Source organism: Solenopsis invicta, chromosome 6, assembly GCF_016802725.1.
Source record: "Solenopsis invicta isolate M01_SB chromosome 6, UNIL_Sinv_3.0, whole genome shotgun sequence".
Classification (NCBI taxonomy): Eukaryota; Metazoa; Arthropoda; class Insecta; order Hymenoptera; family Formicidae; genus Solenopsis; species Solenopsis invicta.
In genome coordinates this window covers 9,336,517-9,351,925 of record NC_052669.1, presented here as the reverse complement: position 1 = coordinate 9,351,925, position 15,409 = coordinate 9,336,517, and the positions used below count along the sequence as shown (strand labels likewise).

The 15,409-nt window shown below is 37.1% G+C and overlaps 1 protein-coding gene and 1 long non-coding RNA gene across 10 annotated transcripts in view; one reads left to right on the top strand and one right to left on the bottom strand.

Annotated features, from left to right (window-relative positions):
• Positions 1–15,409, bottom strand: part of LOC105196855 (collagen alpha-2(IX) chain) — a 229,835-nt gene that overhangs the window by 3,156 nt on the left and 211,270 nt on the right. For 3 of the 7 annotated variants that reach the window (XM_026135006.2, XM_026135008.2, XM_026135009.2), the window contains 15 exons: positions 14,890–15,066; positions 14,360–14,557; positions 6,867–6,896; positions 6,353–6,713; positions 5,398–5,789; positions 5,052–5,063; positions 4,658–4,762; positions 1,787–2,042; positions 1,418–1,492; positions 1,182–1,273; positions 1,015–1,107; positions 796–918; positions 680–694; positions 282–476; positions 51–166 (listed from right to left, as the gene is read on the bottom strand). In XM_026135006.2, the coding sequence (XP_025990791.2) occupies positions 51–166; positions 282–476; positions 680–694; positions 796–918; positions 1,015–1,107; positions 1,182–1,273; positions 1,418–1,492; positions 1,787–2,042; positions 4,658–4,762; positions 5,052–5,063; positions 5,398–5,789; positions 6,353–6,713; positions 6,867–6,896; positions 14,360–14,557; positions 14,890–15,066 (2,240 nt within the window). The remainder of the gene's footprint in view (positions 1–50; positions 167–281; positions 477–679; positions 695–795; positions 919–1,014; positions 1,108–1,181; positions 1,274–1,417; positions 1,493–1,786; positions 2,043–4,657; positions 4,763–5,051; positions 5,064–5,397; positions 5,790–6,352; positions 6,714–6,866; positions 6,897–14,359; positions 14,558–14,889; positions 15,067–15,409) is intronic. The other 4 variants (XM_039450966.1, XM_026135007.2, XM_039450965.1 and 1 more) reach the window with 4 other exon arrangements.
• The window catches only part of LOC113003830, a 222,774-nt gene that overhangs the window by 5,554 nt on the left and 201,811 nt on the right, over positions 1–15,409 (top strand). For all 3 annotated transcript variants that reach the window (XR_005575073.1, XR_005575075.1, XR_005575074.1), the window contains exon 3: positions 3,167–3,637. This is a non-coding gene — a long non-coding RNA (uncharacterized LOC113003830). The remainder of the gene's footprint in view (positions 1–3,166; positions 3,638–15,409) is intronic.

The window sequence follows — 15,409 nt, the reverse complement described above, 5'->3', positions numbered from 1 at the left end:
ATAAAATCAATATATTTCATATTCTACATATATTTTTTTTCTATGCTTACCACGCGAAGTCAGTAAAAATGTTCTTTCCATTGAAGCTGTAGATTCTGGGATTTTGAGAGAAGTACGCTCCATTTCCATTAAACATTTCTTTCCAAGAGTTGAATAGCACGTCGCCCTAAATATTCCCAATTATTATTTAATAAAATATTTAATTTTATTATTTAATAAAATATTCAATTTTATTAAATAATAAAAAGTCATAATACTAAAGAAATATTATTCCCAATTACCTTTATGTTAACTATAGGAAGATCTCGATCTCCTAATCTGACAATGCTATCAACATTTTGAACTCGAGAGCTAAGGAAAGCGCGGAAGGTACCTCTCAAGCCTGCTCGCTTTGCTTGTCGATAGCAAGCGTAGTCTGCTCCTCGTATACCATGCATATCTCCGGTGAACGGCTCGTTCAATGCAGCCATCCTCAACTGAAAGACATAATTCGCATTGAGCAAATATTTCCAATCGTAATAACGTCATGCACATTTTTACATTTTTAATTACAAATAAATTTACAAAAAATTAAAAAGCTATATATTATCCGTACACCGCGATCTTAAAAATATAAAAATATGTGAAATATACTATATCATGAACGAACGAAAAGGCATTAAGTATAATATTATCTCACCATTCGCGGATACCACTGCGTAGCATGAAAAAAAAATTGCAGATTCGATATTAACACATTTAATTCTTACGAATGTGCCTTTTGCGAAATACAATAAGTTTAGGTCGTTAACTTACTCCTGTTCCGTCGGCTTTCACGGGTATCTGATTAATTAAATTGGATGCTTCGAAAGGAGGATTTGCTGGCGGTGGAGACGTTGTTGGTGGTGCTGGCGTAGTGATAGGCAAAAGTGATCCGAGCTGAAGAACAGAAAGAAGTTTGGTTTAAGTTTGATTTAGTATAACAGTTATTAAGCATTCTACAGACTTGTGATGGTAATGTAACTTGATACTGACAGCAATGTATTGCCATCCATTGTTAACTCTGACTAGTAAAGCTTGTTCGTCTATGATATAAGCCAGAGTCCCGACTGGACTAACGCTAGACATCTGTAAAATGAGAGTAATAAAAGTAGATTTATGCGCGCATAAAGAAGCAATTATTGTTAATAGAAGAATCTTACTTTTGTCATGGCTTCTGTATTTTGGAACGTAACAGCTCCTGGCACAATTTTCGTTGTACTTTCTAAAGGTCCCCTTGTAGCAGTAACAACACCTTGAAAAAAAATATTCAAATTAAAAAATGTAAAAATACCAATGTCAATGTGCAATTAATGGGAGATACTTCATAAAGCGTCTGAGAGAGAAAGAACAGTGTGTCTGCTGCATATTCATTTTAGTAGGATACTGTAGATATTACCTAATTGCTCTTTCAGTTCTTTCAGTTGCTTGAGTTCACGTAGAGCTTTCAATTCGTCCAGACTACTTCTGGCTCCTTGCGGGTATGCGAGTGTAAAATTTAATTACGTTATAATATATTTGATAGAGCGTGCTCAACAAAACGAGTATTTATTGCGATACAAATCGCGATTAAAATAGTTTAACAAAACATAATGTTACTTTACAAAATGCTAAATGTTACATAATATGATGATATCAGATATCTTGATTAAAATTAAACGATTATTTTTAACAATTCATGATTTTAGTTCTTTTTATTGTCGAAGCATTGTCACAATATCAAACTATAATAACTGTGTGCCAACTTTCTAATTTTTTAATGTTTTACCTTGCCTGGGGGGATAGTAATCTCTTTCCCCGAAAACATGGCTTCTACCGATCCCGGGTTCTCCTTTCTGTCCGATTAAAGACAAGCCAGGCGGACCAGGCGGTCCGGGAGGACCCGGAGGTCCTGGAACTGGCATATATTTTCCTTGAGACGGTGCTCCAGGTGGTCCGGGAGGTCCTGGAGGTCCTCTTTGACCTTCTCTTCCCGGCTGCCCAGGAATTCCAGGAAAACCATCGTCTCCCTTGTCGCCTTTGATCTAAAAACGTATTTGCAGCGTGAATAGATAGTCACTATATTTTTGCAAATCATGTTTTCGCAGTAACATATCAATGTAATTCAAAAGCAGCGATTATCGATTTTCGTTTTTTTTTTTATTGCATCGCATTATTTTGTGATAGACAGACAGACAGATTTGTAGGGAGTAAATAAGTTGTACAGTATTGCCAAGAACAGGAGCGGTTGATTTATCGAAAACATCGAAGAATGAGATGCAACCGATCGCTTAGGCGCATCACGTCGGCTTTCTGTCGACGTTTCTTCGTTGCGTTCTTTTTCACGAATGTTCAGCAGAGACGGTTTACGTGCTAGGCGCGAGAGGCATCCTTTCGATCGCGGGAAGGCGATATCGGAATTTCCTGTTGCTCCACCGGGATCGCTCTTTTTCAAGGAATAATCTATCCTTGTCGTTATCAATGTTGTATTATGCCTTTAGAAAAATGATGGATATCTTGAGCGATTTTTATCGTTGTCTATGTACTTTGTATTTTTATGGAATTTCCGTCAGAGAGATTTCTTTTTATTGCATATACTAGATTTCTACGATCTCTCGGCTGATAGTGCTGTAAGAAATTCTGATAGAATGTCCTAGATACATGAAAAAATATTTTAAGAATTGTTTTTGTCGTGTTTCTTCAGATCTTAATTCAAACGGAGCTTATAAATTTCTCAGAAGATAAAGATAATGAAAATAAAATTAACATTAATTGGAAAACAAAGCTTCCCTTTTTATTTTATAATCTCTAAAATATTTGCAGTTCTCACGTTATGTAAATTACCTTGGATATATTCAATTTATAATATAAAATAAAAACGTTTTTTGCGTGTGAATTCAATTCTATTTCGAGATATATTTTTTAAATACTTAATAAAATATTTATAACATATACAAGATTGTATAACATCTATTCAATGAAATATTTTAACCAATGGATATTTTACAGATATTTTTCGAGGTAAAAATTCAACAGAAAGCCAGCACTTATAATCGCCGATTTATAATAACATAAACGAACCGTAGCCGGTTCGTCGCGTCGCGCATTTTTTCCGGGAGTGTCGTTTAGTTATCGGACTAATAGACTTTTCATAATTTTTATTTGATAGAATCCTAATTCGAGAGCCAGGAATCGCACCCCCTCTGCTTGTCTGGAGGTTTGTGAGGTTTACACGCTCTGTCTTTGGCGATCGATTCGGTCCTAAGCGGAAAGAATTTGGACATTGATTTCGTTTTCTCCCGCGTGGGACTTAACTCTTGTTCAGTGGACGGGTACGCGTGAGTTCCACATATACTTGTCGACTCGAGGTCTTACTGAATCCACGGGACTCCCTCTGAATTGGAAGTCTTATCATGGGACTTGTAAACCCGAAGTGCCGAAGTGTAATTGCGCGAAAGACTTATAAATAATTAGTTCGCGCGCGACTTTAGTATATTATTCGCGAGTGTCTTAGTGAGTGCAATAGGAGGAGGAGGAGAAAGAAGAGGTGAAGGCCTGACAACCTAGATATCTTGAGAGGAGGAGGAAGAGAAGAGAGAGGTCTAGAAGAGACATGGAATCCCGGCGGAGCAATCTTGAGGTAAATATAATTGTGAAAAATATCACTACATGTCTCAGTGGTCGAGGTGGCTAAGCTTGTCCGGGAAAGTCGGGAGGTTTCAGGTTCAATCTCTATCTGAGGTGTTATTTTTGGTGTTATTTTTCGTAACAAATGCTTTACCGTTTTTTAGATGAAAAGATTCTTATTAACTTCATTGCCATCTTAGATGCTCGTTAGCATCGTTTATTTTTTATTAAATTGACTTTCAATTTTTAATTCTATAACATAACTATTGTACAGATATCTTTTAAAAAATAATGACGATGGACTCGTTAATTTTTGAGTGTCGATAACGAGATATTTTTATAATATCAAGTAACTTTTTGCCAATCCTGTGCTTCACATACTTCGTAACTAGATGTTGTAATATTTAAAAGGATTGTTATTCAGACGGCTGTAGTTGTGAATACGTTATACAGCCCGTACAAGCTCGCAGCAAAGCGAGGCGCTATCGCGCGTATCAGCATGCGTTATTTGTCAGTTGTCGGCCGTGACAGCTCGCGAAACTCTGTGCGCCGCGCCGTGGCGGAGAAAATTTCTGTTCGGCGCAACGAATAAATCCAGCGACGAAGACGCGAAAAAAAAAGGGAGCACGCCAGGCGCACTCTTGCATTAATTTCCATCACTCCCGTTGCGCCGCCCGTTGTTCAAAGACTTTCGCATCGTCCTATTCACAAGGATATATATGCCCCGCCGCCACTTTAATCTGCCAGACCGAAACCGCGCGAGGTGAAAACCATTATTTTTATTTCCGCTCCCTTTCCACCCCTGTCCGAAGGGAGGAGGGAGCTCCTCCCCTTGAAACAAAAGGTAACATTTCTTGCTCTCGCTGTTCGCGGACGATCGACTGACGGTTTACTTACTCGCGTGAGATTCTGTTTCAAAGGGAAGGCACAGTTTGACTTCTCGATTTTTACCTTTTAAGCGCTTGGATTTATATGTAAAGTTAGGACGCGAGAGAAGTTTACACCACGACAAGAAACTGGAAGTTATACTTACACCGACAGAAACACCGTAAGGACTCGGTGCGCCAGGCTCTCCCTTGTCTCCCTTGGGTCCCATTGGACCGATACTTCCCGGAATTCCAGGAGTCCCAGGACGACCCTGCGAAAGACAGTGACAGATGAGTGGCTCGTTTTAATTTGCGTTTTAATTATCGCAAGGGATTTAGTTATTGTCACACGGTAGACATGCAGTGATATAATTTTGATCTGCATTTAAACGTTGAATGATAAATCTTGTATTTTTTTTTTGTGGAATTGCGACGACTAAACTCGCTTTTAATCTTACAAAAAAATACATGAAAAACGTTCGCAATTATCTACTTCAGGAAAAATGTTGCATTTAGTACGGTGCAGAAAACGTGTTTTACGTGCTTTGATTAAAAGCTCACCTTCATCGTGTTCTTCGGTTGGCGTTGTAAAAAAAGATCAAAATAGCTTTGTTAAAAAATAAAATATTTCAAGACAACGAATAGAATATTGTGCTAACGATTGTTGTTGTCGTTAATATCGAATGTTAACGTATATACTGTACTAATTGTACTGCACAGATAATAGTAAATAATAATATTACTATATCATTATTATTATTATTATTTTAATTTGTATTATTTCATTATTATATATTATTCAGCATTATTTTACATTATTATTATTCTATTTGTATCTATTAATTTAGTTGATTATTTCATTAATATTATTATAACGTAAAGTGAGGTAACGATTCCAAGTACGTACCATCCATCCTGGTAGACCGATCTCTCCCGTAGTTCCTGGTTTCCCGGGAGGACCCACAGGACCAGGCGGTCCAGGTCGTCCTCTTCTACCCCGTTTTCCTTCGGCGCCTTTCTCACCTTTGATGGTGATATAGTCTCCGGAATTGGCGACGGTAGTGGCTCCAGGAGGACCTCTCTCACCTCTCTCGCCTTTAGTGCCAGGTGTACCGGGTAATCCTGATACTCCGTCTTTACCCGGTTCGCCTTTATCTCCTTGAGGTCCTTGAATACCGTTTATTCCGGGAATACCAGCTGGTCCGGAGTCACCCCTATCGCCCTTTTCGCCTTTCGTGCCTTTATCGCCCTTGTATCCGCGCGCCCCACCATCGCCTTTATCACCTTTTGTGCCAAAGCCTTGATTAAATAACATTTCAAATGTTACGTCTTATTGTCCTTCATCTTGACACAATAGATATTGAATTTCTTCATCGTACGAAAACATCATTATTAATCCATGGTCTTCAATTGGCAAAGTTATCTCTGATATTGTATAAAATATTTAAAAAAGTCTAGACAAATCTTTTATAAGCTTTTTATAATGACTTTTTTAAAATCTTTAAAAAATTAAACACATCTTAATTTTGTGTTGATTGAAAAATAAGTATTAAAAGAATAATGCAAACGTAAATAATAAATGGAATTTCTAACGTTTTTGTGAAATAATTATAGTATTATCTACTTAATTTTATATAATGATGTATATTAATGTCAAATTGATTTTGTCGTAATTACGATAAAGATTAATAGAACAGTTAAAATGGTATGTAAACAAAATTTCGAGTAATTTTTTACTTGTTATAAAACATAAAAAAATAACGTTGCTAAAAAAACAATAACCAGATAAATGAATAAATGAATATTGCACTAAATTTGTTATTGCTTTATGTTTAAAGAGAAAAATTATTATATCTACTTACCTAGATCTCCCACGTTTATGCTACCGGAACCTCCCATACCGGGTGGACCGGGTGGCCCTGGAGGACCCAGTTTTCCTTCAGGTCCCGTATCGCCCTTGTCGCCTTTTTCGGCCGGTCGCCCGTTTTCACCTGGTGCGCCAGGCAACCCTGGTGCACCGGGTGCGCCAGGTTCACCCTTAAAGCCCTGAATTCCTCTAGGACCATCTTTCCCATGATCACCCTTGACACCTTTGTAGCCAGGTTCCCCTTTGATACCTTTAGATCCGGGTATTCCAGACTCGCCTTTAGGACCAGGATTCCCTGAAATGCCTGGCTCACCCTTTTGTCCTGGAAGTCCTGGTCTCATTGTGATACCTTCCGGCTAGATAGACAAGTATTTAGAAAATTATTTTATATGTAATTGGTAAAGTTGCACATAAGAACTGTTTATTGGGATTTTGTAATTTGGAAAAGGAATTCCAAGTATTGGAGGAGGTATTTACGACGCAATCAGAATGCTCCGGTCCGTACTCACTCTGTAAATATTTCGAGGTTTCCAACTGGGCTGCATGCGCATAATAATCGAAATTTCCCCGTTAGATCGTTGGAATAACGTTGCGAGACTGAAAGCCTTGCGGGCCAGCCTGACACTATCGTCTATACGTTTGCATCGCCATTGATTAGTAGTGAACAATTGTTGCGCGAACAATTGTTGATGCCGCGTTGATTCGCAATTGCTTTAGTATAAATCGAACCGCGCGATAGAATTATTGTAAGTGTGAATTTCAATCTTACATACGCGAGTTCCTTTTCTTGCTAAGTAATTTGGATTCTTTCAAAGACGAGTAATAAGTTTCAGGCACACGGAAGATAACGGAAAAGGATTTTCTTTTATTTGCTTAAAGTGTTTTAATTTTACAAAAAATATAAAGAGTGTGTATATGTTATAAAAAAAATAATTATTTTTAAGTGATAAATATACTATATTTTAACTATCGTGTTTTTTTTTAAGTAACAAGGAAACTTTGCGAAATTTCAAGTTTTAATTTTAATAAAACTGTATACATATAAATTACGTAAATAGGTGATTTTAGAAAATATTAATTAAGGCGGACACGATTTTAAGGGATAAAATCATTTTCCTTTTCAAAGAAAGTGTTTTTTAGTTTTTCTTGTGATATTTAAAAATTATTCAAGATATTAAAAAAGTATATTATACAAAAGTTTTTAAATAAAATGATCTCTACTCACGTCGTTATTTAAAAAGAAAAATAATTATTTTCAAAAATATTTTTTTAATTTGGAAAAAAGTAAAAATCTCTTTTTAAAAGAATTGATTTTATTCTTTAAACCAATTTTTCCAACTAATATTTTCTAAATTCCTCTATTTTAGCAACTTATACAAAGTTTCATTAAAATTAGAATTTTACATTTTATGAGATTTCCTTGAAAGTTACGTTATTTATTTAGAAATTAATTTATATATTTAATCAAGGCAAAAATTAAAAATGAATATGCTGCATCGCAGGAGGTACGTCATGTTTTCTGACGATTAAAATGCTTTTATGCAAGAAAAGAGATTAATTATCATTTGGTAATTCCAGATATTCAGTACGTAGCTCTTTAAATCGAACGAAATATGTTGGCACAGAAAATACTTTTGAGTTCCTTTTTTTTTATATTTTCTTCCTATCTCTCGCATCCTGAGGCGATTATTCTCTTTTTCGCATTAGTACCGGCATTTCGCTATAAATCATGTCGCCGCGATTTCTGTATATCTATATATCAATGCCACCGTTCGTTTCGTAGCTCGTCATATCCATTCAGAGCTTCTCACGAACGGTTTGAAACTTTTAGACTTCTTCGACTATTGATAGAGCAACGATATATATATATATGTATACGGCTTCTTCTCCGTTTTCTATATCAGCAATATTCTCTATTTGATTACATATCGTCTTTCGTTGCACAAAATTATGAGAAAAACTTGCGTGTCTATTTTATTTTGTAACATACGGTTTTGTTGGTTGCAAGCGTACTAGCTTGCATAATAACAACACTATCGGATTCAATTAACATGTTTCGCGATTCATTAATATTTCACATTGATATTGTATATGCACATAATGCTCATTTATTTGCATATATATACAATTAGCGAGTTTTGTTCACAGTGAAATTCATCCAAATCTCTCTCTCTCTCTCTCTCTTTCTCTTCAAGCCGTAAAATTAGGCAGTTCATCCCGTATGTATCTTTTTATTGGAATTCAATGGCACTTTATTCGCACTGAATTCTACTCCGTACTGCGTATATACAGCACGTAGCTATAAATCCGCTTCTACTTTAAAGCAGTTCTCTGGCGGTAATACATCGTGGCATGGCCTTAATACAATTTCCGAATTTTCTCTTCTACTCGGTTCTGTTCATTCAAATTCCAGTCCGCGCGATCGCTCTCGCTGGGAAACATCTGCCAAACCGATCGGCACCCGCACACATGCACACATCGATACGCGCGAACATCTGAATCGAGTATTATTGGCCCGTCTTCAACGACGTTCCGGAACGCAACACCCGCACATCTCCAAGCCTTCCTCTTCCTTCCTTCCTACCTGGCGTGCACCTAGCCGGCACATGCAGTAGGCAGCCTAGAAATTGGTTTCTGTATTCCCGAGGGAAATCGGGCTCTCGCACATCCGAGGAAGGACCGGTGCGAGGTCACGTAAGATAACCGTTACTGTATGCATGTACGCGCGGGTATCTGTCTTTGCATGAACTGTCCCGACGACAAGCTTGGTCTCTGATGCTACCAAACGGTATTTAGACCTTGTTCCGATATGTATTTGTATTCTAAATCATTTCATTTCAATTCTACACCTCCGCGAACAGTGATTATTGAGTTATTTGTAGACCGAATCGATCGGTAGATAGCTTATTGCTTTATATTGCGGATATTGAGTTACACCAAAGCGATCCTAAATGCGTTACGTGTGCCATGAATATTGCAAAAACTATTGATTGGAACTAAAATATTTTATAATTATTATATATGATTAAAATTATTACAACTTACAAGACTGTCACATTTATAGAGATAAATCTAATATCTAATATATTTTCAGTAACCACTAGGAAAAACTTGAATTTCTACTTTGAAATAATTTAATATAATGATATCTAATATCAAGCTTTTTCTAAATATATCTTTTAAACGCGATGACTATTTCATTGAACAAAAGTTGATAGCGTATCACAAGAATTTATAATTAAAAGACACGGATTAGAAATTGAAATTGTTATTTAGATTTTCTTTTCTTTCCTTTTCAATTTTCGTTAAACGAAATACAAGCCATATTTGATGAGAGATAGAGTAAATTATTTGCCACGAGAGCCGTGAAAGAAGATTAAATACGAGTGTGCAGTGCTTTGGCATTAACAATTGCAAATATTACAACATGCGTTGAACACTATGCGTTTCTTAATAATCTCAATGACGTGCAGCCGACGCTGAAAGGCATTAGTTATTAGTGCTATTCCTTGGCAAAATCCTATTGTCTCAGATCATCCTACATTCGACGATATGTATATTCGGCGATATAGGTCGTTGTGCTGCACCCCGTGACTCTCCTCGGCACCTAAGCGAATCTCCAAATTTACTATTTTTTTATGTTGTAGAGACGTACGCAAGGGGGTAACCACTAGTTAAAATGTTGTCCCAGGATTACATGATTTCATATGATTTTTGATGATTTCATCTGATTTTATGATTACATCTAATTGCAAAATGATTACACGAGGATTTCGTAAGGATTTCATAATGATTTCATGATTTCATAGTGATTTCATCTGATTGCAAATGATTTCATCTGATTATATAATGATCTTTCGTGATTGCATATTAATTATCAAATTTGTTGTGATTAAAAATGATTTTATTTGATTAGAACCATTATTACTGATTGTTAACTTCTCTCGAATAAAATTAAATTGAGGCATAACCATACAGAAAATAGATATGCACTCGATTGCTAACTTTAAGATTTTATTGGAGTTCATAACAGTTGGTGAAAATATTTTCTGAAAAAAACCGTCATAAAAATTTTTGATGACCTTTTTTTAGAAACAACAAAAATTGACTACAAGAGCTAAAAGCTCGCACTGATTTCATAGTAATTTTCATGGTAATTGCGTATGATTTCCATTGATTACACAAAAATCTAAAATGATTTCTGCTGATTGCATAGGATTTCATTGTGATTTCTGGTGATTTCATGTTTCCATTATAATTTCTGATTTCATGATTACATTTGATTGCAAAATGATTACATGAGGATTTCGTCAAGATTTTATGATTTCAAGGACACTATCCCACGATTACACAAAGTGGTTACTCCCTTGGACGTACGTCTCTTTTATACTTGAATCATCGATATTATCGCATAATGCAAGAATATATTGCTCATATGATGGATCATCTAATTTGCAATCATTCGCTCTATTTTTCTCTGCAACGCGTTCAATTCTTTATAATAAAGCAATTGCACTGATAGAAAAAATTATATATGTGATTTTGTTAATTTGAAAAATATCAGTACCTGTAACAAATATTTGTACATGTAGTAACAACAAAATAACATTTGTTGTCAGTATATTTACAATATTTGTTGAATTAACAAAATTTTTTCTCTCAGTGTGTAATAAAGGAAGTTAAATTTAGAATTTTTAAAATAAAAATATCTCTCTCTCTGGAATTTATTTAGATCGGAATCAAGTGTAAAATTGTTCTTTAAAAGCATCGTGACCTGTCTACATATCATGTCTCATTTTTTTTTAAATTAATAAAGATTAATAAAATTCAAAATTGTCACACGTTATCAAGTTGATCAGGTTGACGCTCACAATAAGCAATAAGCGATAGAATTTAATTCAAAGAATTATAATATTACATTAATGACATTTATCCGATTCATTTATCACAATGTAAAATTCCAATATATAATAATCCTACAATGGATTATTATCTCGAGTACGATTGCAGCAGCAGGAAGCCCCCAATGTTTTCCGCGCTTTCAGCTACGAGAGTAACGAGATTTTTCCTCCGCTGCGACGTCTCAACAATTACCAGGCTAGGTCAGCTCGGCCTTTTTTCCGACGGTGTAACATTTGGAAGCGTGCCACCGGCATGAAAACAGAAAACTGTAACGTGTGGCACTGCACTCTCTCTTTCTCTTTTTTTTCTCTTTTATTTTTTATATTCTCGCGACCGGGTATGAGGGTGGGATAAATATTGCGTCACCGTCGATCTTTCAGCGATATGCGGGTGCATCCGCGTCACGAGGTTTGTGTCGTTGATAAAACGGAGCGATTCGGTCCGATAGCGCGGCGATGATGCCCTCCATTCTGCCACGCCGCACTCGCCGCTATATTTCTGCGCGACGTCGTTGCGTTTTCCACCGCGAAAATCGCGTAACAAGAGAACAAGGTGAAAAACGACCGCATCGCCGGGGGTAAATTGACGGTTTGAGATGCGACAGGATCGTTACGTTCCCGCGACAGCGCGGAGATTTCTTTTCTCTCCCGTGGCCAGAAACGGTTTTCAGGAATTGAACCACTACCCCGCTGACTTTGACAGCGTGGAATATCAATCTTAAGTAGATTCAGCCTGTTCTATATCGGGGCTATCCGACCGTTGCCAAAATCGATATTTGCCCCAGAGAGTTATTGCAGTTTTCGAAAAATCGAAAACATTCGAAAAATATAATCAAGCCATTGCAAACGTAAGAGAAAATACTGGAAATTTTAAGGAAGAAAATTAAAACTGTGAAGAACTTGTGAATATTATTATCGCGCGATGAACAAAAATAATAATATAACGTAATTGTTTAACGGGCAATATTTATATTTCGTTTTGCTAAGTATGCTTATAGCAAATATGGTAATAGCGAATATAATAATAAAGACAGGAAAGTTATTTTCTCTCATTTCTAGCCCGTGCTAGTCTTTTTACTTTTCCGTTATCGGTCGAGTTTTCTTTTATATTCTTTGAAACGTTGTAGTTACCGTTAGAGAAAGTCAGAAATGTTGCAATTGTACTTTTCCGTTGCAAGGTCGGACGGGAAAAAGAGTTTGTTTATCGGGAAAATGGGAAGAGGTCAGAAATTTTTCGTGTTCCATCCATGGAGCACCTCCCCGAAGCCACATTCCTAAATGCGAAACTCACTAAAACTTTTATCGCCATTAATAGCGCGCGTGTGTAGATGTTTTGCCGTACGCTGTACATCGTTTTAATATCGCAGGCCTGTCAGCGCGATTCGGGATATTTTCCGTGTTTTTAAGAAGGGACCCAGCCAAACCGACGAAATAGCGGTAGAAAGTGAGAGGAGGAGAGAGGGGTGCACCACGGGGAACGAGAAAAGGGAGGAGGCTGTGAATCGGACTTACAGTTCGGCCGTTATTACGTGCACAGTTTCTTATTCCCCGCGGGACGATACGCGTTCCATTCCCATTCAACGAATTTCTTGTCGAGTGGGGACAGGATCGCTGTAGTTGTCGTTTCGGTACACGTAAAAGCGGTTGCACTAGGGGAGCAGTACACTGCGACGACGTGCCCGACAGTGGCCTGGAATACACCTTTGCGTGCATTTTCATGCACTTCGAAACGCGATAGCATGGATGATATAGTAATAATACTTCGCCATCTCAATAACCAGATATAAATTGGATGTTCGCCTTCTCTATGGGAACTCCGTGCGATTAAAGCCATAAATATCTTTTATTCGATAGCGTAACCTCCTGATTTAATAACCCAACTTTGGTCTTTGATATTAATAGTAAAAATTTAATAATGTCACATTGTGTCACTTTGATTTAATCTTGTCTTGTTAATTTAATCATGTTAAAGCTTGTATTTCTTTTTAATAGTTCACATGTCAGAATTATTCATAACACGAATAATTCTTTTCACCAATTCCAGAACCAATTTGTCTGAGAAGAGTTTATTTAAAAAGATCAGTAAAAAAAAGACACGGGTGCTCTTTCAATTTGACAAATATTAAATATTCGTTCAAGTATAATAGAGCTTCATATAACGATAATCGGCAAATACAAAGAAGAAAAATGGTGAAATGGGATAATTTGCTGAGTTAATATACGTTGGATGGCGTCGAATGCGATGTTTAAATAGCATACTTTTGATAATGGCTCGACGATTCCGCGAGAGAAGATATGGCCCTCCATTTCCCTCCGAGTTTCTCGCTGCCGCGTGTCCGTTTCGGGAAAATAGCGAATAATACGACTGAGCTAGATTCATACGAGGATAATGAAAATTTCTTGAATGGAGATACTTATCTACTTATTATAGCGATGACTTCGTACGGTCGGGCGCGCTTGAATTTCCGCTACTTCGCAGTAATCGCGTACACAATAAATGTTCTTCTCTAGCAAATTTCTCAATGTCATATCTCTTGCGTTAACATTACCCCTTCATTCGTCCGGTCTTCGTTTTCATGTCGCTGCTATATCCAGCAGAAACCATTTAGGCAAACATTCCGCTTTTCCTTCCAGCTTCTCTCATTTGACGATAATAGAATGTATAAATTTTTAATTCTTAAGTGATGACAATAGCCATCCACTCTTGCTCCAAATGTAATTATATCTTAAATAGTTTACACATACACACGTAATTCTTGTACGTACAATGTTGGATCATTTATAGATGCTTTAATGAAGAAATGCAATTTCTTATTTAATAAAGCATAAAGAGAGAATAGAGGTTTCTTGGACGACTATTGTCGTTACGTCCTTTTCCGTCATCGTAACGCGGCCGTATTAACAATAGTAGAAAGTAAATACGAATCTCAACGAAGTTTTATGTAACTTGTCGCCGTGAAAATAGCGAATATAAAGAAAATCTCGCGAGGATAAGCAGAAATGGCGAATGCAAGCCGCGGAGAAGGCGCCGGAGAAAATATTTTAACTTGGCTTTCGGCTTTGGTATAACAGATCATATCCAAGCGTGGCAATCTACTTACGTCATAGCCAGAAAATTCTCCTTTTCCGGGCGGCCCCGGCGGACCTTGCGCACCTTTTTCACCGGGTATTCCATCCCGACCTGGTTCGCCTTTCTGACCTTGAGGACCTTCTGGCCCTGCTATTCCAATATCACCCTTGTCACCTTTACTCCCGGACGGACCATGCAGTCCTCTTTCCCCTGGCGGTCCTGCCGCACCCTGAAATCGTGACATTAATTAAATATGAAACAATATACATAACGGTATTGTCCGTTTAGCGAACAAAAGCGTTGAAGGTGATGTATGTAGTTTTAAACAAATAAAAAAAAATAATTTTCTTTTTTAAAGAAAAAAATAAAGAAATTTACTTTCAGGTAATTAAAAGGAAAGTTCCATAACTTAAATAATTTATAAAATTTTGTTTCTTTACATTCGCTGCATCGTTAGATGTCTTTTAATGTTTTATTAAATGCAATTTGTCATAAGTAGATATACATGTCACTTTTAGCGCTTTTATTACATCTCAGAATTGTGAGAATGAGAATCGTTACCGTGAGGCCCATTAGGCCCTGCTTGCCTTCCTGTCCGGGTACTCCTGGCTCACCCTTCGGCCCTTGTATCATCTTTGGCATCGTAAAGGAAGACATTAAGGCCGTGGCGTTGCAGGTGCAAGTGCCGGGGTCTCCCTTCTGACCAGGTGGTCCCTGTGGTATCTTCATTAGCCAATCCTTGAAATATTAACATTTAACAACATCAAACAACAGCATTTAACGTCGCCATTGTAATTTAATATTGCTTTGATAAATCAGTGCCAATACTGTTGTACGACTAAGTATCAGCAAACTGTTTGTTGTAGTAATGAATAAAGCGATACAATCAAGTTCTGGCGGTGTCTGCAAAATACGCATGTACACCGCGTACCAATAACAGCGGAAGATAGTAAGCACCGTGAAAGCGGCTTTCGTGTAATCAGTGTTACATGCGACAGGCGCCGCGCCGGTTCTCCGGTGTCGATGCTAAATTGACTCACGCGAATAACAAGATAAATGAGTGATCCCGGATTCAGGTGCA